The sequence below is a fragment of the Gopherus flavomarginatus genome, chromosome 1, assembly GCF_025201925.1.
Source record: "Gopherus flavomarginatus isolate rGopFla2 chromosome 1, rGopFla2.mat.asm, whole genome shotgun sequence".
Taxonomy (NCBI): Eukaryota; Metazoa; Chordata; order Testudines; family Testudinidae; genus Gopherus; species Gopherus flavomarginatus.
Genome location: NC_066617.1, coordinates 74,499,635 through 74,522,087, shown reverse-complemented (window position 1 = coordinate 74,522,087; position 22,453 = coordinate 74,499,635). Strand labels below are relative to the sequence as shown.

At 40.2% G+C, this 22,453-nt stretch overlaps 1 protein-coding gene across 7 annotated transcripts in view; it reads left to right on the top strand.

The window, feature by feature from the left end:
• Nucleotides 1-22,453, top strand: part of OSBPL8 (oxysterol binding protein like 8) — a 215,141-nt gene that overhangs the window by 97,061 nt on the left and 95,627 nt on the right. For all 7 annotated transcript variants that reach the window (XM_050934840.1, XM_050934831.1, XM_050934821.1 and 4 more), the window contains one exon: nucleotides 3,286-3,423. In XM_050934840.1, the coding sequence (XP_050790797.1) occupies nucleotides 3,286-3,423 (138 nt within the window). The remainder of the gene's footprint in view (nucleotides 1-3,285; nucleotides 3,424-22,453) is intronic.

Here is a 22,453-nt window from a genome sequence, read left to right as displayed (position 1 = left end):
TTATTCCAGTAACTGATTTTTGTTTCCTTTCCTAGCACTCTTATTCCTTTTTAAACTCAAAATGATTACTTTGATTCCAAACATCTTAATGGCCGGTTTCTGGCATTTTTCCATTTACTTACTTTAGTAAATAGCTTTTGAAAATATTCATTTTGATTGTTTTTAAATTCTTGCTCTTTCCATTTAAAGTGAACTAGGCTGTTTCTTAAGTGTTTCCAGAAGAGCTTTGTACCAGTTAGGATTCAAAAGATGCTTGGGTACTGCCCCACACAGACATATAGGGCATAATTTTACAGAGATGCTCAAGCACTTGATGCCCCCATTGACTTCAGTTGGAGTTGTGGATATACAGCACTTCTGAAAGTCAGGGCGGGCCTTAATAAAAGCTACTTGTTGTAACAGAGTAAGAAGCTGATGCTCCCTTTGATCTTGCATAGGGTAAATGGCTCCATGCTATCATCTGGCCTGCTTACCAGGCACATGCCAAAAGGAGAGCCCACAGTGATTAGAGGGAAGGTTTGAGGGTTTTCTGGAATAGACAAGACAGATGATTCCTAGCTTGTGCTTGCTGTATTACCTGCAATACGGGCAGAAGTGCACCTGCACTGAAAACTTTCCATTCACTTCTTACTGTTCTGTAACACTGTGCTGACAAATACCATTGGAGTTTAACAACTTTAAACTCCTTTCTCTTCTGCTGATCAAAAAAGTTAATCTGTAAAGCTGAAAGTGAAGTGCCCACTCAATTGAAGAGGCCAATGTTAAAGCTTCATAAGTGCAAATACAGTTAAAAGACAAGTCCTTGCCTTGAAGCACTTTTATAAACTAACTTAAACGACATGCATCCGACAAAGTGGGTATTCACCCACGAAAGCTCATGCTCCAATACGTATGTTAGTCTATAAGGTGCCACAGGACTCTTTGCTGCTTTTAACTTAAACACATACACTATATCACATAACTGTTCAAAAGGAATAGTTTGCAAATATTGTCTCTGTGTGTATGTGCCATCCCTTTCAGTATCTTGACAAGGTGAACTTTGCAGTGGCACTACAAGACTGTGTATGTTGAGTATATGGCAAACTTTAAGCTTTCAACAGGGTGGGTGGTGGTAAACTTTTCCTTAAAACATGACTGTTTTTACTGTTCTGTGTATTAATGAGCCATGCACTATGAGAGATTAGCATTCTCAGTTACTTGTGACAACTAATCAAGAGTATTCCTCATTATGTCTTAAATAAAAACTGAAAAGCACCGACTACTACATCGGTTTTAAAAAGTTAGGAGAAGTTAAAAATATAATACTGGTAGTATAAGTGCCCCAAAAGAGGTTCTTGGTTCAGGTAAACTTACTTTGGCAATACTTTGTGCACTGTTACTTTGATATTGTTATATAAGTAACCAATTAATACTAAAAAGCTGAGTGTCTGTCCTCCTTTGGAGTACATGTGATTTTGATTGATATGTGTACACTGGACACACAATTGGAGGCAATTTGGACATTACAATGTCAAAATAGGAGAACTTGAAGTGATTTTGCTTCCAGTATTAAACAGAAACCAGCAGAGGGCATTATAGTTGTATACATGGTGATTCTCTTCAAATTGTCAGGTACTCCACTGCATGTAATAGCAGAAATGAAATTGCAGCTCTATTGCAACAGTACGAAGGAAGAGATGTGAAAAACACATAAAAGGCTTTTTTGGCTGAGTCAAATGGCAGGAGAGGGGAATTATCTTTCAGAATTCTAGATTTTAATTGCTTATTTGTTATATACTTCAAAGTTGCTGTTTTAAAACAGATTAAAATATATTTTAAAGAACAGTGTCATAATTTTTTTTTTAGGACTGTTCATAATCCACCGAAACTCTAAAGTGAAATTTTGTTTCCTTTATAGATCTTCTGCACCTTTGCATTTTGTTTCTATGCTGGTTTATAGGGTGACTGGACTACTGACCTGCCAGCACTGATACTTTCGATCTCTTGAAAAAGCATTTGATTTTAACCCTACTCTTTCCTCCTTCCCCGGTCAGGGGGAGAGAGAGGAAGTGCTACTGTTTCACCCAACTTTCCTGATCAGCAGGTCACATAAGTGTTTGTAGTTTGTCCAGAATAGAGCTATAAAGTGGGGACTACTACTGTCCTTTTACTCTTTATGCTGTCTTCACTGGTCATTGCCACCTTTTGTGGAAAAAATAACTTAGTGATAATAATAATGAAATAAACCATCAGGCATCCTTGGATTGTCATGTCTGAAAAATTAAACTCCTAACCTGACGTGGTTTAAAAGTACAGTTCACAGACCCAGCCTGAAGAGACGTGGAAATCTTAAGGCATGGTGAAGTCTGCAGCCAAGGGGCTCATATCTTCTTATTTTTGCAGCCTGCCATGTGGTGACTCGTTGAATTAGGCATCCTTTGTAATCTCCAAGTTTTCATTTTGGTGTTTGTTTTTCCCCCTCCTTATTTCATTAGTTATGACTACTCATTCCAGTAATACCCACAGTGTGCCAGCCACTGTACTATTACAGAAGAAGGGAACAGTCCCTACCCTAAACAGTTTATAGGTGAATACAAGTAAAGTGGTCGGTGATTACTGGCCACTGTTACTACAGGATTTACACTCTAAAGCTTTTTTAAAAAGATGTTCAATTTTCCCCTCATCCCTGCCAGTGTTTGCAAACTTCATGAAGGAAATTTCTATTTGTATTCACTTCTGCTTTTTAATCTCTCTCCTTTGCTCCTCTGCCCATTCCCTCACCAGAGGCTACATGTTTGTTATAGTAACGTGCATCCATTGATAGCTTTTAGGAACAAACATGTGGTTCTGCAACAGAGACACTCGAGCTGGCGGGTTGCAGCCATGGCCTGTGCCATACTAAGGATTCCCAGAGACTGGATCCAGAGGGAAGCTGGATTTCAAGAAGTGTCTCTCTCTATCTCTCTTCTCCTCTCCACACCCCCCCCCCCCACCTGCAGGAGTGTGTTTTGCAATGGATTAGTATAGTGGATTCCAGGCCACATAGTTTTCCCGATTCCCAGTACTCTTTTCCTCTGCTATACTTCACTATCCCAGACCATTGTCTATTCCTAACCAAATCACTGGTTGGGAAATTCATTAGCCTGTTCAAGAGGAAAGAGCACCTGTGGGTTTGAAAATGAAGATCCCAAGGATTTAATCTGAATGGCAGATTTGTAGTAATTAAAGATTATTTAATTGCTGTCATTTATTTCTTTGTTATGCATCGATTTCTATAGTTGCGTGACCATCCTTTTTATGTTCCAGCTGTGGTAACAAACAGTGATGAATCACACCTTCTGACTCCAGGAAAGATGAGCCAGCGCCAGGGGAAAGAAGCACATCTCACTCCAACCAAAGATCTACTCCAGCCGACGCTCAGTCCAGGAACAGTCCACAGCCATGGTAAGAGACCTCTACTTCTATTACTGAAGGGTTTAAAATATTCCAGACTTGCCAGTTATTATCTATTCCAACTCAGGCATCAAACATTAGTTCAGTTCTTGACCAAATATTGCTTTTAAAACTGAGGTTTCAGAAAAAGGAAACTTGTCTAAGTACCCTCTGGAGTAAAAGCTTCCAATATAATTACCTTAAATTTATTCTGTTAGCCAAAGCATATTGTATTGGAATTCTTCATACCACTAAAGTAAAAGTTGTTAATTGCACAACAGAAGAGGATTAAAGTGTAGCTCATGGCACTGGTTTACATAAAGTACACATTATGACTTGTGGAGAAATATTCCGTATTGTGACAGTGAATAAAGGTGACCGCATATAATCTTGTAACTGCTATTTATGTCACATCTAAGCATTTTATGCAAGACTGTTTATACAATACATTTGTAAAAGAACTTCAAGAAAATATAACTTGATGCAGAGAGGTTTATTCATCATCAATTATACGGAGTGGCATGGCAGAATGTAGGCCTGTTCTTGAAAAATCTAGTGTATAGATGTGGTTATTTTTGTCTGTGTGATAAGATATTTACACTTGTTACTTAATGCACAGCATGAGAAATATATCCCTTTCTGGGACATCCTATGCAAGCTCAAATGCTGTATTTAATCTTATTTTCCTGCAGATGGAAACATGAAACATCCCAAGCACTTCAACTAAACCAAACTGTTTTAGGTAAAATATAAAACAAATTTGTTAACTTCAGAAAGAGAGATTAAAGTGGTAGATATAGGAGTTCAGAGCTAGTTACCAAAGAAAATAAAAGATAAGCGCACAGTCTAAATCTTAACCTTATTGCATTAAGCAGTATTTAGATCAAGCAGTTTTCACCCCACTAGATGTTGAAATTCTTAATACATAGGCCTGTCTTAATCAAGGACCAGTCTTCTCAGTTGAAGTTTTTGTCTTCTCAGTGTTCTTGTTACTTCCAGCATAGGTGGGGGAGAAGAAAGGTGAAGGCATGCTGCCACTGTTCCCTATTTTATATCCTTAATCCATTTTCCTAGAAGACACTTGTCCAGACATGTCCTGGCAGTTTTTGCTGAGTCACTGGGTTGGGTAGTCCCCTTGGAGTGGTCTTGTGCAACTGTGTCATGGAGTCAAGCAGTTCCCATTGTGTGGTGCTTTCACAACTGTCATTGAATTGTAAATCCCTTTATTACAATTCCCCTGCTGATTGATGGTCGTTGAGCACCCTCCTCGGTGGTGGTCCTTTCCGTGCCACTAGCATATTTACAACATATTTTTTTAACAACCATACAGCAAAATCTCATAACATACACACTAACAATATACATATTTGGATGGAACAGTGGGGTTCAGCAGATCATGACCTTTCATATACCTTACATGGCATGCTTTGTATGAAATATTACAACCACATATGAATGATGAATATGGAGGTTACAGGGTGCCTTTTTGAGGTACAGTGTGTTACACATACCTGCCCACAGACAGGTTTCAGGCAATGAATGCCATCGTATCTCACATCATGAACGACCTACGTGTACCGCTCAAGATATGCCTGTCTCTTCAGGGCCACCTAGCTATATTACCCCTTTCCACTAGGTTTCATCTTTACTGCCTCCAGACGTGGCTCCATTCCATGTACTCAGTGAGCCATCACTCTTTGGATCTCAGGCTGAAGATTCTGGTACTATTGTCCCTGCTACAGTGGATTGCAACTCTCTCCCCCCTGTGGGTCATGTGCTGTTGAGGGTTTCCTTTCTTCTCTCCTTTCCAAGCAAAATTATTATCACAGATGCTTCCCTAATAGCCTAGAGAGCCCATATGGACAACTGCACAGAACAAGGCATGTGAACCCCTCTCAAGTCCAGAGTGCACATCAACATCCTGGAACTTGGAGCAGTGCAAAGGGCGTGCAAACCATTTCTCCCACTCTTTCAATTTCATCATGTCAGCCAACACCGCCACCAGTTTTCTATATCAACAAACAAGAGGGAGCGAGAACCCCCACTCTTTGCACAGAAGTGGTCAGGCTCTGGAATGGGTGCATCACACATCAAGTTACCCTATCTGCAGCTTACCTCTGGGAACACAGAATGTGCTCACGGACTTGCTCAGTAGACACTTTGCAAGTGACCATGAATGGGAGCTTCACAATATGGTGCTGGGCAATATCCTCAAACTATGGGGAATCCTTGTCATGGACATATTCACTTTTCAGACCAACAACAAATGCACCACGTACTGCTCCAGAGAAGGCATCGACTGTCACTCCCCGGGCGATGTTCTTCTACTTTCGTGGTCAGACCAATTCAACTACGCATTTCTTCCACTGCCACTTCTACCTCAATTTCTCCTCAAAATCCAGTGAGACAGGGTGACTGTCATCCTCAGGGCCCCTTTTCAGCCCAAACAGTTCTGGTTCCCCAATTGCCTCCGCATGTCCTCTTATCCCCTGATTCCCATCCTGAACTTTCCTGATCTCCTCACCCAACTTGGTGGCACCCCAATCTGCATACCAGGATGTGGTAATTCGATGGGCACCTACTCTAGAATGAGCATGCTCCTCTGCCATACAAGACATTCTCTCTAGCAGCAGGAAGGACTCCATTAGACAGTGCTACCTGGCGAAGTGGAGGTGCTTTTCCTCTTGGGCCCAACTTAAAGGGGTTCCACAAGAAGAGGTGGAAATCCCCTGATTCTGGACTACATTCTATTCCTGAAGTCATTGGGTCTCACCCTCAGCACATTGACTGACCACTTGACTGCAATTAGCACATTCTATCCACCAGTGTAGAGGGTTTTTCTTTTTACACATCCTACTCAGAACCTTCCCTCTCTGCCAAATGGTCACATCTCAATAGGACTTGAATTTGTATTCTCAGTTTGAATGACACCCCTCCTTCTGGCCCTCTCCCCCCCATCACTGGCAATCTTCTCCTTGTCCCTCCTTCCCATGAAAGTTACCTTCCTGGTAGCTATCACTGTAGTGAGGAGAGTTGGTAAACTCTGTGCTATGATGGCAAACCCGCCATTCACAGTATTCCACAAGGGGAAAATCTCCTTATGTCTACACCCTAAATTTCTACCAAAGTGATAACCCAGGTTAACTAAGCTATTCACTTACAGGTTTTCTTTCCAAATCCACATGCCTCCACGCAAGAATGTCGGCTCCATTCCCTCAGTGTCAGGCATGTGCTGACCTTCTACCTTCAGAGAATGAAACATATAAGGCCTGTCGACTATTCACTGCAATAGCTGAGAGACTCTGGGGACAGGCCATCTCCACCCAGAGACTCTCTCCAGGTGGATTTCTGACTGCATCAAACTATGCTACCAGCTGTTGGACCTACCTCCCCCTGCAGGGATAAAGACTCACTCTCCTAGAGCGCAAGCTACCATCATGGCCTCCCTCCAGAGTATCTCTCTCACAGACATAAGTAAAGCAGCCACGTGGAGTTTGATGTACATCTTTACGACACTTTATGCCCTGGTGCAAGACTTGGCAGTGGATGCTTCATTTGCTTCAGCTGGTAACGAAAGATGATAGGAAGGCAGAGTTGCTTAGTGTCTACTTTGCTTCAGTCTTCTCACCGAGAAAGAACACGTGACCAGATGACTTGCAAAGTTATCATAGACAATAAAGGCGAAAAGATGCAGTTGAAGATAAGTAAAGAAGATGTAAGAGATCTTCTGACCAATTTGAATGAATTCAAATCAGTGCGGCCAGATGCTATTCACCCAAGGGTACTGGAGGAATTAGCTGAAGAAATTTCAGAACCATTAGCAATAATATTTACAAACTCATGGATGACAGAAGAGGTGCCGGAAGACTGGAGAAGGGCTAACATAGTGCCCATCTTTAAAAAGGGGAGAAAGGAGGAGCCGGGAGACTTTAGACCAGTCAGCTTGACTTTGATACCTGGGAAGCTAAAACATGCAGTTTGTGAGTACTTGGAGGATGAAGGGGTAATCACTATCAGCCTGCATGGATTTACCAAGAACAAATCCTGCCAAACCAGTTTGGTTTTCTTCTTTGACAGAGTAACTGATTTGGTGGATATGGGGAATGCGGTGGACACAATATATCTGAACTTCAGCAAGGCTTTTGACAGTCCCACATGACATTCTGATCAGTAAGCTGGAGAAATGCAGGCTTGACAGAACTGCCGTTAAGTGGATCCATAATTCGTTAAATAACCATAAATAAAGAATAACTATTAATGGAATGATGTTGGATTGGAGGGAGGTCTCAAGTGGGGTTCCACAGGAATCTGTTCTGGGTCAGGTGTTGTTAATAAAGATGTGAAATGACCTAGATGTAGGAATAGAGAGAATACTGATCAAATTTGCAGATGACACAAAGCTAATGGGGCTTACCAGTACTTTGGAGGATAGAGCTAAAATTCAGAGGGCTCTTCATAAATTGGAGAACTGAGCTATAGACAAATGTAAGGTACTACACTTAAGGAAGAAAAAGCAAATGCACAAATACTGAATAGGGGGAAACTGTGTTGGCAGCAGCATTCTGAGAAGGATCTGGGAGTTGTGGTGGATCAGAACCTCAATATGAATCAGCTGTTGCAAAAAAAAATGCAATTTTAGGTTGCATTAACAGAAGCATAGCATGCAAGTCCCGGGAGGTGATAGTGCCGCTCTACTTGGCACTGGTTAGACCTCAGTTGTTTGGACTCATGGCTGGACTCAGCAGTACTGTGTCCAGTTTTGGTCATCAGTGTATAGAAAAGCTGTAGAGAATCTGGAAAGGATCCAGAGGTGAACAACAAAGATGATCAAAGGGATGGAATGCAAGCCATACAAACAAAGGCTGAAGGAACTGGGTATGTTTAGTTTGGAAGAGAGGAAATTAAGGGGGTGGGGGTGGGGTATGATAGTGGTCTTCAAATACTTGAAAGGCTGCCAGAAAAAGAATGAAGAAAAGTTCTTCTCTCTTGCCACAGAGGGCAGGAGAAGAGGCAATGGGTTCAAACTACTGCATAGCAGATTCAGATTAAATCTTAGTAAAAAGAAGAGTAGGACAATGGAACAGACTGCCTTACGAGGTTGTGGAAACTTCTTTACTGAAGGTTTACAAAAGGAGGCTGGCTAGCCATCTGTCTTGGATGTTTAGACACAACAAATCCTACATTTTGACAGGGAGTTGGAGTAAATGATTCTTGCAGTCCCTTTTAACCCTATGATTCTATTTTGAACGATGGTCCTCCACACAACCCTTCCATCATCATCCTTGCACTATCCACCAACTTAGGTACTGCTTGTCAGTCTCCATCAGTGGAATACAATAGGGACCATCACTTGAAGAAAAGGAGCTTAGTTACCTGTAACTGGAGGTTCTTCGAGAGCTATGGTCCCTAGCTGTATTCCATTTCCCGCCCTCTTTCCTCTCTGCTGTGGATCTCTTAGATTTGTGGTGAAGAAGAACCATGCATGGACCAGCGGATACTACTTACACACCACACTCCTAGAGTCGGAGAATTTGAATGTGTAACCCTCTGTGGAATACAGATAGGGATGACATGTCAAAAAATCTCCAGTTGTTGGTAAGTAACCTTCTCCTTTGAGACACTAAATGAAGGTGTCAGGGAATTGCCCCAGTTTCTGTATAATAGGCCTGTGATGATTTACGGCTGTGTGGAGCAAATAAAATATGAATTGTATGTGTTCAAGGTGGAAGTCATCAGTATGTGAGACTCATTTATTTCTTCCCCTCTCCTAGCCCCCAAAATGCCATGAAGCAAATAGCAGAATTTTTTAATCAAGTAATGCAAATTTAAGTAGTTCCGTTCCAATGAAGGATGACTGTGATACTTCAGCATATTAAATGTAGCTCAGGAGCCTTCTGTACCATTCCATCTGTTGCTATGATTTAAAAGAAATTAACAAGCTTCTGAGAGTTCCCTCTCTCTAATGGATGGATATCGTGACATCCATTCTGCAAGCATTAAATCCACGGGAATTCTTATAGTTGTATGCAATACTGATTCTTCTAGAGGGTGAATTTTAAGATTCTCCCTGCTTGCCAAAAGTGTGTTTTGAATTGTTAAATTCATGCCCTTCTCCTTGGGCAGTAGTGACCTCCAATGTGGGACTTCACTCGGACTGTCAAGTGGTCACTTGAGTTTTACCCTAAATTTTACAGGCAATATATATGACAGCTTCTTCTGGGGTAGGTGCTGTAAGTTGCTATCCTCTCAGTCCCATTTACATGAATAGGTCCTGCTGTAGGCATCCTGCTATCTGACATGACAAAGTATATTAGAGAAGTCTAATTTCTTACCTGTCAAGTTTCTAAGTCCTTCTTTTACAGACAGACAGACAGGTTTTTTTTCTTGGACTCCCAGATCTTTCTGCAGTAAATCTGTTGCCAATCGAAATCTGACAGGGTCAGTCTAATAAACCTTCCTGAGCATATTATACCCCTTTTGTCTGAAATAGCCTGAATTTTTGTTGACGTTCAAAGGACAAATGTTCAGGTTCTTGGAGAAGGTAGAGCGTAAGCTTCCTCGATGCGGCAGAGAAAAATTTTTGTAGGTGGCTGGCTGAGTTCCTATCAGATTGATCATTTATTGCTGTTGAGATTTAATTATGTTAATGGTGTGTTGGGATGGGTTAGGGTTATTGGATTATTTAAATAAAAATATTCTGCTCTTAGTTTGCTGTATTTTCATCAGTTAATTTTGAGCTTTCATTATGTTTTTGGTTTCCCTTTTTGACTACAAGAGTGGGAAAAAGTCAGTGTATTTGGGAAGAATTCAGATGACACTTGTGAATTCAGCCAAAAATACCACTGACTTACTACTTTGTTCTGTTTGGTGTTTTCCCAAGATTTATTTTACTATGGTCTTCTGCACTACTGACTGCTAATTATGGTATATTTTCTAAAAGCTGCTAATATTTCATTACAGCATGAGTCAGGAGTTTGTACCTGTTGCAGTCTATTATTTAGGAACAGTCTTGCTATAAAATGTGTCTAACTTGAATATTAATAAACCTTCTAAACAAGTTTATGGTGGTTCTTTCCTTCGCTGTATCTTTTTCTTGACCAGCAATGCAGTACCTGTATATTTAGTTTCGTAAAATGTTTTTTTATAAAGCTCCAAATGTAACCATTATGCCTGATGACATAGATGTGGTCAAGCATTCATTATGTTCTTTACTGGCTCTGCTTTTGATCTCCAAAATAATTGAGACCAGTCTGTAAATTTTTTTTTTTTTAAAAAAGCTTGGAAAAGATTTATAAAAGCGATAGGCTAGATCATACTACAGTAATCATTTCATTGATACTCTGTCATCCTTCCTATTGTCTCATCTTGTGCTTATATAAGTTTTTTGAGGCAGGGACACTAATACAATGGAATCTCAGTCCATTGTTGGTGGGTTTTTTGTGCGGCGACAAAACAAACAAGTTACTTTAGTGTCTTAATTCATGCAAATGAACTGACTAATAGGGGTGGTTAATTTAGCCTGTTTTATTATTTCTGTAAACATCTGTAAAGATGTGAATTCAGTGCTTCTGAAATTGGTGTGTTGGTATCCCTGCTGACTTAAGTCTTCCTATACTTGCTTAGAGACTAGGTAAAGTATAGGCCGGCCTCCTGCTGTCCTCCTAATAGGCTTCAGTCTTAGCATAGTTGGACTTTTGAGTAGTAGTGCAGTCTCCAGGCTCAGTCAGTCCTTGACCAGTCTGCTGTCATGGAAGTTGTGGTGCTCTTCATGATGTGAATGTTGTAATAATTGCCTTGAAGTGACAAAATTGTCTGAACAAACCACCACCGATTAATTTTATAGCACTGTGCAAAAATTCTACTTGTTCACCTCCACAGAGCAATATCTAGAAGTAGAAGTAAAATAGCAGGATTGACCATTATGTCCAGTAAGTGACTTCCACTCAGGTAGGAGTATCCATTTCATGAAAGCAACTACAAGATTTAGTGCTTTCCAACTACCAGGAAATAATTAATGGAAAATGTTAAAAACTGCTAAATGATTACTTCTTGATCCAGTACTTTTACCACAAAATCTAAAAGCCCCAGTAGTTTGTAACATGAGTTTTCATAAATGCTGGAACAGCTTGTTCTGCTAGTCAGTGTAATTTAATACAGAATCACAACTCCTCTGGGCACCATTTGTGTACAAATTAAACTGATTTGTAAGCTTTAACTCCTGTGAGCTGTGCAAAAGCTTATTATTTTTATTATTTAATACTAACAGCCCAGTGCCACCGAGGGATTGTGTGTGTGTGTTTCTAAATTCACTCTGTTCAGAGGTATTCAACGTGACAGTGTCTCTTTAAAACTATACCCCAAGGTTCTTTTAAATAAAAGGCTCACAAAAACAGACCAACCAAATGTCCCATCACTTTTAAAAGAAAAAATCCTGTGGAAAGTATCTAGTCAAACATTTCTTGTGGCTATTTGCCATCATCACTGCACTTAACTAGTTATCAAATTAACTTAATTGTCTCAGTAACCAAGTGAAACTGACTACTTTTGCTTTTAACATGAGAAATGCAGAAAGCAAGTGAAATGTAATTTATATTTTAATTTACTTTTGCTGTTAGGTATATTTGTAACATAAATGAAAAATTAGGATGGGATTTTCCAAAGCCCCTAGCTGGTTTAGGAGGGCAAGTCCCATTGAAAGTCACCCACGATGCTCTGAAAATCCTATCCTTGGTTATTTTTTAAAATAGGGGTACATAACTTGACACATTGCTTTTTAAATAATATCTAGAGTGTACAAATATATAAGTAATGGGCACAATATATAAGTAATATATAAGTAATGGGCTTCAGGTTAAATGTAAAATATTTGCATGTAAAAGTACAATAAATTCCTTGTTTTCAGTCCATGGCGCATATTGCTAGAAAATTATAAACCACTATGCCCAGAAACAATTTTATCTGTTCAAGATTTGTGTAATTTTTTAGATGGCTGTGCCAGCTGCAATGTTAATATTTCCATGAACTTGCAATATGAAGTAATGATTCATGTATTTGGAGTAGTTTGAATTTCAAAAATGAATATTTCATATATAAATATTCATCTAATGAAGTACAAGTGTTAGAAATAAATTGTAATTGCAGTAAAGTTGACCTTGAGGAGGGTGATATTCTGTGATTGTACTACAAATACATGTGTGTTTCAGAAATAGTATTTGCTTCCAGATGTTTGCATTTGCTCTGACTGACCTGAACTGAAATTCTTATTCATGGGATTTTTTATCATCAGGACTGAGATGTACAGTAGAAAGGAGTGAAATATGGCTAGGTACCTTATCCTATAAACGAAACACTTTTAGAAAACATAGCAACTTCTTTACAGTCATCTATTGGAGGTTCAGTATTTGCTAGGCTAGCTGACCAGTGGCAAGCTAAATAAATTCAGTGAATTGTCTGCCATGCCAAATGTTGCCGTTTTTTATTGTAATAAGTGTATTGTCAGTGTGATACAAATTTTTATAACTAAAAATGTATAGGGTGGTAGAAATTTTGTTTGAGGCCTGTTTTTTGAAGTAAGCTTAGGAATACTTTGACTAATTACCTGTTCTAGTACCATAAAAGTAAGTTTGTTGGTCATGTAGCTTTTGCAAAAATGAGAGGCTGAACTAAAGTAAAAGATATGCAAATAGTTTATTTCTTATGCATTTTGACCTGGTGTTTTGCAGGCTTTGGGTGGAATACAAATATAAACCTTTAAAAAGAAATCGAGCTTTTTAAATATCCTGATTTTAGCTCTAGTATTTCTAACCTCATGCAATGCTATATCGTACCACTAGAAATAAATCTACCCTAATTTGTTCTAGATTTAGTTTCAAGCCCTAGTTTACATCTCTCAGGAAAGAGTAAGGGTAGAAGGGAATCAGTCACACTCTGAATCACTAGCAAGAAAATGGAAAATACTGTAAATGGAAGTGGTCATATTATTGTGCTAGCTCTTGCCACTCTGAAAACATCAACTTGTTTGTCTTAAAGTACATCTTGAGATACAGCCCTGTCATGGTATAAACCCCCACTCTGAACCTTAGCGTCCAAAAGATGGGGTACCAGCATGAATTCCTCTAAGCTTAATTACCAGCTTAGAACCTATAGCGCTGCCACCAACCAGGAATTCCAGTGCCTGGTACACTCTGGTCCCCCCAAGACCTTGCCCAGGGAACCCCAAGACCCAGACCCTCTGGATCTTACCACAAGGAAAGTAAACCCTTTCCCCCACCGTTGCCTCTCCCGGGCTTCCCCTTCCTGGGTTACCGTGGAAGATCACTGTGTGATTCAAACTCCTTGAATCTTAAAACAGAGAGGAAAATCCACCTTCCCCCCTCCTTCTCTCTCCCCCTCCCAGACTCTCCCTGAGAGAGAAAGTAATCCTAATACAGAGAGAAAATTAACCTTTCTCTCCCCCTTCCCTCCTTTCTCCCCACCAATTCCCTGGTGGATCCAGACCCAGTCCCCTGGGGTCTCACCAGAATAAAGAAACAATCAGGTTCTTAAACAAGAAAAGCTTTTAATTAAAGAAAGAACAAAGGTAAAAATTATCTTTGTAAATTTAAGATGGAATATGTTACAGAGTCTTTCAGCTATAGACACTGAGAATACTCTCCCAGCCTAAGTATACAAGTACAAAGTAAAATCCTTTCAGCAAAATACAAATTTGAACTCCTTCCAGCCAAATACACATTTGCAAATAAAGAAAACAAACATAAGCCTAAACTCGCTTTATCTACCCAGTGCTCACTATTCTGAACTTATAAGAGCCTGTATCAGAGAGATTGGAAAGAAACCTCGTTGCATGTCTGGTCCCTCTTAGCCCCCAGAGTGAAAAACAACCAAAAACTAACAGCACACACAAACTTCCCTCCCTCAAGATTTTGAAAGTACCCTGTCCCCTAATTGGTCCTCTGGTCAGGTGACAGCCAGGCTTACTGAACTTGTTAACCCTTTACAGGCAAAAGAGACATGAAGTACTCCTGTTCTATTAACTCTTAACTATCTGTTTATGACAAGCCCGCAGTAACTGAACATATCTTCATATATTTGAAGTTTGGACGGTAGCTTTAAAGAAATAACGTTACTTAATACCAGGTTTTGTGGGGCCTTCTTGTTTTAAATAACTGATGTATTGCTATTTTTTCTTGACAGTTCCTTACATGAGAGTTGTTTTAAGTCAACTGAAAAACTGTTTTGTAAGAATGATTATAGTCCAACAAGAGTAGATGAGTTAAGTGAGTCTGCCAAGTTTAGTAACCTCTAGCTTTCACTTGCACAGAATTGTAATGGTGCTTATGGGCACTTTTTTATTAATTGGTACTTAACATTCTTTGCAGTAACTAAGGTAAAGTGTAGGCTTTAGATGAAGCTTATACCCACTTGACTACTCAGAGTACAGCATGTGTTTTGCTTCAGCCTCCTCTAGTGCAGTGGTTTTCAACGTTTTTCATTTGTGGACCCCTAAAAAATTTGAATGGAAATGTGCACCCCTTCGAAAATTGTAGACATAGTCTGTGGACCCCGAGTTGAAAACTACTATTCTAGTAGTTGATTTAAGAAAGTTAATGTTGGCATCAGTTAGCCTTCCTGAAACTTGACTATCCTCTATTCCTTTAAGTGCTTTTCTTTAAATTTTCTATCAACCTCATTTGGTTAAAATGTCAAACAAGACACAGTATTCTCCGTGTAATCTAATAGTACCTATATACGGAATTGACTATCACTTCCATTACTCTGTGATCCTTTTATATATGTAACCTGAAATCATACTTGTTTTTTCCTCTGCCATACCTCTTTGTAAGGTGATACCTATCATCCCTAAACCTTTTTTCCATTATTACTATTGGAGTACTTTCCCCTCCATTCCAATATTATTACTTTTCCGCATTAGCACAGTGTGGAGGTTACACTTGTAAAATGCCTGGCTTAAATTTAGCTAATATTTCTAAATAAATTAACAGAGTAAACAAGAATAAAATCCAAGTATTCCCTGGCTTGCAGTAAGTCATCACTAGATAGGTTCAAGAAGCTACCAGATAGACAGGAGTCTTTCAGTGGGAGAGAATGAACATGTGTAGAGACTCCAAAGATCTGTAATGCTGGGGAAAAAAGTTTAGTTTTTTAAAGAAGGCGGCAAAAATCTGAAGATGCTAGTCAAACAGTGACTTTTGCAGTTCTAGCTGTTGAAAATTAATTTGGTACTCAATGCTTCTTCCACATTGTGATCAGGACTGTGGGCCAGACTTTTAAAGGTATTTAAGATCCAAAAAATGTAAATAGTTACCTAATGGGATTTTCAGAAGCACCTAGGTGCCTAACTCTAACTTCCCTTTATTTTAGTGGAAGTTTAGGCACTCTGGTGCTTCTGGGAATCCCATTATGCTCCTTGTTTAGGAGCCCAGTGTGCTTTAACAACATACTTCTGACCAAGGAAGAGCAGGTAGCCACACCTCCCTGCATATCCTTGTACAGTAGGTCAGGTGTCTAATCTGACAGTATCAGGAAGTGAGAATTCATATGTATTTTAAAAAACCACAACAGTTTGGTTCTGCCTTGTTCTGCTAAATTATACATCTGAGTCACCTGCGTTTATTGTGGACTGGTTGGCAACCATAAGATGTATCACAAGTGTTGCATCATCAATGCTTATAATGTAGAAGAGGTTGTCCAGGGAAATTTCTAAGTCATCAAGTTTAGGTCTGTTAGAGGTAGAGGATAGTTTCTGTTTCTGGTTACTGTAGCTAAATGTAGGTTATTTGGTAGCCTGCTTAAATAAGTAATAGAAAGGGGCTAATCATATAGCTGTCTTTTGGCTGAGATACACAAACAAATTGTTTGTAATTGTGTTAATTATGTAATTTCACTTGTATGATACACTTGATACAAAACAGGCCGTTAGCAGGTAACCCACGTTGGCCCTTCTGGCCCCTATGTGGGTTCCCTTTTTTTAGGTGAGGCCTCTCTGCCCCAGCCCCTTTCTCCGTAGGGGCCTCGGTCTTCACCACCCCTTCCCTGGGGTTGGTCTCAGACTGAGCCTTTATCTCGGGCACTCCCCCTTTCTGCCTCAGGGGGCAATGCCTCTTTATGTGGCCCTTGTTGTGGCATTGGAAGCACCCTTGGGGCCTGCTAATGGGGTGTTACCTGTAATGGCCTGTTTTGTGGCACATCAGTGAAAGTGTGCACATTTGTGGCTTCTTTTGTGCTTTGACCTCATGGGACTTTGCATTATTACAGTCACAGATCTGTTTAGTATTTTGTTGTTTTGTATTAATAGGCAGATGGATTCAGAATTTGGCCTGACAAGTGATAGTCTTCCTGATAGAAGACTTGGAGGGAATTTGATTATTTTTTGCTGTAAAGCTTGATTTATTTTTGTAGGTCCTATAGTGAATTGCTTACAGCCAGGATTACTTACGTATAGCAACATATTTTGGCAAGGACTGCTATACTCTGCTTTTAAGACCACTAAAACCTCTACCACAGAGGAATATTTCTGGATATGAATCAAATAACATAATGTGGTCAAATGCCAAATTTTATATCTATAAATCATCAAAGAGTTGTAGTTTGACAGATTTTTGACTGACTTCTTCACCCTGGCTTTGATTTTCCTGCCCCTCTCGCCCCCCAGTAGAGTTGCAGCAGAAAAACAAAGTACAATAGGCTACATTTATTTTTAATGTTAAAAATAGATATGGCAAATATTGAAAACAAGATTGGAGTTTTAAGGTATGTCTGCACTGCGCCCACCCTGGATGGGCAGACTCGTGCTAGCAGGATGTGAGCTAGTGTGCTAAAATTAGCTGTGTGTATATAGCTGCACTGGCAGAGACTTGAGCTAGCCATTGGAGCGCAAACTCAGAAGTTGGGTGGGTCTGATCTCAGGTGGCCATCCTGACTCTTTGCTGACGCAGCAACATCCACACTGCTGTTTTTCATGGGTTAGCATGAGTCTGTCTACCATGGATGGGATACACGCTCTGAGCTGCAGTGTAGATGTACCAGAATGTGCAGGAATCTTTGCTTATAACCTGAAGTTGTTTACATTGTTATACAAATCATCCTTTTCAAATTGAACTCTTGTAAATTATCTTAATTATTCTTCCAAAATTCAGAAGTGTCCTCTGACTTGTAATAGATACTGAAAATTGTTTAAGATGCTTTAAAAAAAATTGCTGCTAGTATTCTGATAAGATTATCAGTGTTAAATTTATAACTTAGTATATAGAAAGTGTTCACTCTACTGTCCAATTTTTATACATAGGTGATAAAATATATTTCATGAGTTTAACTTGCTAGGAATATCTGGTTTTTGCTGAGTGACAGGAGGATGGTCTTTGGCTTTAAAAAAAGTGTGCATATGACAACTCCATGTAGAAGCACTTGTGAAAAGAATGGCACTAAATGAAGTCTGTAATGCTAGGTTATCTAGGGATTTGAAGAAGAACAGCAAGGTATTTTGCACATGTTAATGAGGAACACCTTCCATGTCTGAGGGGAAGCAAGGAGAGTGTGCAAAGTTGTTTGCTTGGAAACAGAACAGGAGTATTTGTGGCACCTTAGAGACTAACAAATTTGAGTATAAGCTTTCGTGGGCTACAGCCCACTTCATCGGATGCATGTATTGGAAAATACAGTAGGAAGATATATAGAGAACATGAAACAATGGATGTTACCATACACACTATAAGTAAAGTGATCAGTTAAGGTGAGCTATTATCATCAGGAGAGAAAAAGAACTGTTTGTAGTAGTAATGAAAATGGTCCATTTCCCGCAATTGTCAAGGAGATGTGAGGAACTGGGGTGGGGGGAGGAATAAAGATGGGGAAATAGTATTACTTTGTGTAATGTCCCATCCACTCCCAGTCTTTATTCAAGCCTAATTTGATGGTGTCCAATTTGCAAATGAATTCCAATTCAGCAGTCTTCTGTTGGAGTCTGTTTTTGAAGTTTTTTTGTTGTAATATTGTGACTTTTAGGTCTGTAATCGAGTGGCCAGGGAGATTGTAGTTTTCTCCAACTGGTTTTTGAATGTTATAATTCTTGACATCTGATTTGTGTCCATTTATTCTTTTACTTACAGACTGTCCAGTTTGGCCAATGTACATGGCAGAGGGGCATTGTTGCCACATGATGGCATATATCATATTGGTAGATGTGCAGGTGAATGAGCCCCTGATGGCGTGGCTGATGTGATTAGGTCCTATGATGGTATCCCCTGAAAAGATATGTGGACAGAGTTGGCAGCGGGCTTTATTGCAAGGTTAGGTTCCTGAGTTAGTGTTTTTGGTGTGTGGTTGCTGGTGAATATTTGCTTCAGGTTTGGGGGCTATCTGTAAGCAAGGATTGGCCTGTCTCCCAAGGTCTGTGAGAGTGATGCATCGTCCTTCAGAATAGGTTGTAGATCCTTGATAATGCGCTGGAGAGGTTTTAGTTGGGGGCTGAAGATGATGGCTAGTGGCGTTCTGTTACTTTCTTTGTTGGGCCTGTCCTGTATAGGTGACTTCTGAGTACTCTTCTGGCTCTGTCAATCTGTTTCTTCACTTCAGCAGGTGGGTATTGTGGTTGTAAGAACACTTGATAGAGATCTTGTAGATGTTTATCTCTGAGGGGTTGGAGCAAATGCGATTGTATCATAGAGCTTGGCTGTAGACAATGGATCGAGTGGTGTGGCCTGGATGAAAGTTGGTGCAAATACTCACCATATCCAGCATGTAAATACTTTGCAATGCCAGCTACACTTTCTGGTGACATTGTAAATAAGAAGTAGGCAGCATTATCTCCTGTAAGTGTAAACAAACTTGTTTGTCTTAGTGATTGGCTGAATAAGAAGTAGGACTGAGTGGACTCGTAGGCTCTGAAATTTTACATTGTTTTGTTTTGGGGGGCGATTATGCAACTAAAAAAATTTACATGTGTAAGTTGCACTTTCATGACAGAGATGGCACTATAGTACTTATATGAGGTCAATTGACACCTACTAATTTTTATCATTTTTACAGTGCAAATATTTGTAATAAAAAATAATGTACACTTTGATTTCAGTTATAACAGACTACAATATATTTGAAAATGTAGGAAAACATCCAAAATATTTAATAAATTTAAATTGGTATTTTATTTAACAGTGTGATTAAACCTGAAATTAATCACAATTAATTTTTTTTGAGTTAATCATGAGTTAACTGCAATTAATAGACAGCCCTAGTAAATATACTAATGCTTTCTCCAGTCTAGCGTGAAATGCCAGATGATGGGACTCCCACCACTTCCAGAGGTAGATTCTCTAGGCTAAGATAATTTGTCAGTAAGTACTTGCTGATACTCAACCTATGTTTTCTTTACTCGTTCCATTCTCTTCCTTGTTATAACCTTTTATATCTCCAGAATCATTCCTCCAACTATGGCTTTTAGACTTTCCTTCTGAAAGGCTGTCTCGAGTATGTGTGCTTTTATATAATTTATGCATTTCTTTTTTTGTTTGCCAAAGCCCTTGCGGGATTCTTGGGCACAAAAATAGGGGGGTTGTTAAATGGTTTAAAAAGAAAACACACTTTACAGGCTATTATTCCTTAGTCTACAAGTTGTTTAGTTTATATGAGGGATTTCTGGGATGTTCTATTATAGGTGAATCAAGGTTAGCCAGAGTGTTATCTGATTATGCCATTTCAAGAATTTTTTTAAAAAAAGTGAAAAGATTAGAGAACCAATTAATTAATTAGCAAATGGTGTAAATAGTATAATATATAAACTATATCAAAGGAAGGTAATTCGCCCCTTATGTTTGGCTAATCTCTTAGGCAAACTGGTTTTCATAACAAAACAAAGAACTGTGTTTGTCCTGTGTTCCCTGAAGAGATAAGACAGAAGTTGCTTAGAGATGAAATTGCTACTAATCCCTAGAAACAATACACTACTCCCTCCAGATCAGATCTGAAATCCACATCAAGAGACCAGCATGCTTGATCTCTGTTCTTTGAGATAGGGTTGCAATAGACAGTTCTTTTAGATTTTCAAAAATTAAACGGAGGTAGAAGAAAATTGTTCCCAAGCAATGCAACCTGAGATGATTTCTAACCATTTTGTGTTCTTTGGGGGTTGTTGCTATGTCTTTGAGTATTCCTTCTGCCTCACCCAAAGAAGGCAATTTTCACTTTTGTCATATTTTGTTCCATCTCATTCTGATGTTACCTATTTACTTCACTTTTGCTTCATGTCTGTGGCATTCATTATGCTCCTTAAATTAAGTCAGGACATAATAAATGCTACATGCCCCTTATCCTATGCCACTCCAAGAATCATTTAGGCAGAGGGAGTATGGAGTATTGCTGGCCCATACCCATTAGCGCTGTGGTCTCCAACCTTTTTATGCCCAAGATCACTTTTTTAATTTAAGGGCAGCCCAGGATTTACCTTGTCCCTTCCCTGAGGCCCGCCCAACTCATGCCATCCCCCCCTCTGTGTCACTTGCTCTCCCCAACCCTCACTCACTTTCACTGGGTTTAGGAGGTTAGGGAGGGGGTGCGGGCTCTGGGCTGGGGCCAAGGGATTTGCAGTGTGGAAGGGGGCTCTGGGCTGAGCCTGGGGCAGGTGGTTGGGTGAGGGGTGCAAGCTATGGGAGATATTTTGGGTGCAGGAGGGGGCTCTGGGCTGGGGCAGAGTGTTGGGGTGCAAGAGAGAGTGTGGGCTGTGGGCTATGGGAGGGAGTTTGGATGCAGGAGGGGGTTGGGGCAGAGTGTTGGGGTACAGGAGGGATGAAGGTGCTGTCTCTGGGAGGGGAGGTCAGGGCTGGGACTTGGGGTGTAGGAGGGGGTTCAGGGTTGCTGGCTCTGGGAGGGTCTCAGGGCTTGGGCTTGGGGTGCGGCTTCCCACCAGGCAGCACTTACCTCCAGTGGCTCCCAGTTGGCAGCACAGTGTGGCTGCTGCTAAGACAGGCTTTCTGCCTACCCTGGCCCCACGCCACTCCCGGAAGGGGCTAATGTGCACCTGTGGCAGGGTGGGTGTCACGTGGCTCTGCACGCTGCCCATTTCTTCAAGCACCGCTCCACAGCTCCCCTTGGCTACAGCTCCCTGTTCACGGCCAGTGGGAGCTGCGGAGGCAGTCCTTTCCAACAGGAGCAGCAAGCTGAGGGAGACCTCTGTCCCTGCTGGGCCACACTGGCTGCTTCCAGGAGCGGCGTGGGGCCGGGGTAGGCAGGGAACCTGTCTTAGCAGCAGCTCCACCGCACCACCGGGGATCGTGATCGACTGGGAAGTCCTCTAGGATCGGCCCATCGATTGCAATCGACTGGTTGGTGACCACTGCATTAGCGGATCTCACAAAGTATCTGAGCTGTCTTAACCTGTGACAGAGCAAAAGGTAGGTAGTCCTGATGTATTTCTTGAGCCCAAAGCTTGTTACAACACGTGTTGCCACATAAACCCCCGGAGAGAAGTCGTGAACATATTAATTACCTTTAACAATGAAATGAAAATGTCACTTTAAAATCTACTTCCTCCTGTTATTGAATAGATATGGCCTATCTTTCATAAGACACAGGGAATGTGGTGAAATGAGTCTGCCATATGGAATTTAAGCTTTCCTTGTAGGACCCTTATTCATGAGTAGTCTTGCTAATTTTAATTGATAACTCATGTGAATAAGGTTCCACTGACATTGAGCCCCAAACCATTAATTTTAATCTCTATATTGCCTAATTAAAATTTTTATACATTTTTCAAATTTTGTTTTGTGATTGTCTTTTAAAAAATATTATTTTGGCAGCATGCCTGCTCTTCAAATAGCATACTCTATTAAAGTCTAAATTAATGGGAATCCCCTTTGTGTATGTGTAAAGGCATTGTATTTTGGAAACAACATTCCATACAACAGAGAGCTGCTGCTTGTTAAAATTACATTTACCTATTTCTATATGGGTAGCAGCTTTGCAGAGACATAAAATATTCATGGGACTATGCTTTAAGAGGCAAGTGTATCAGATTAATGTGAAGGAGAAAAAA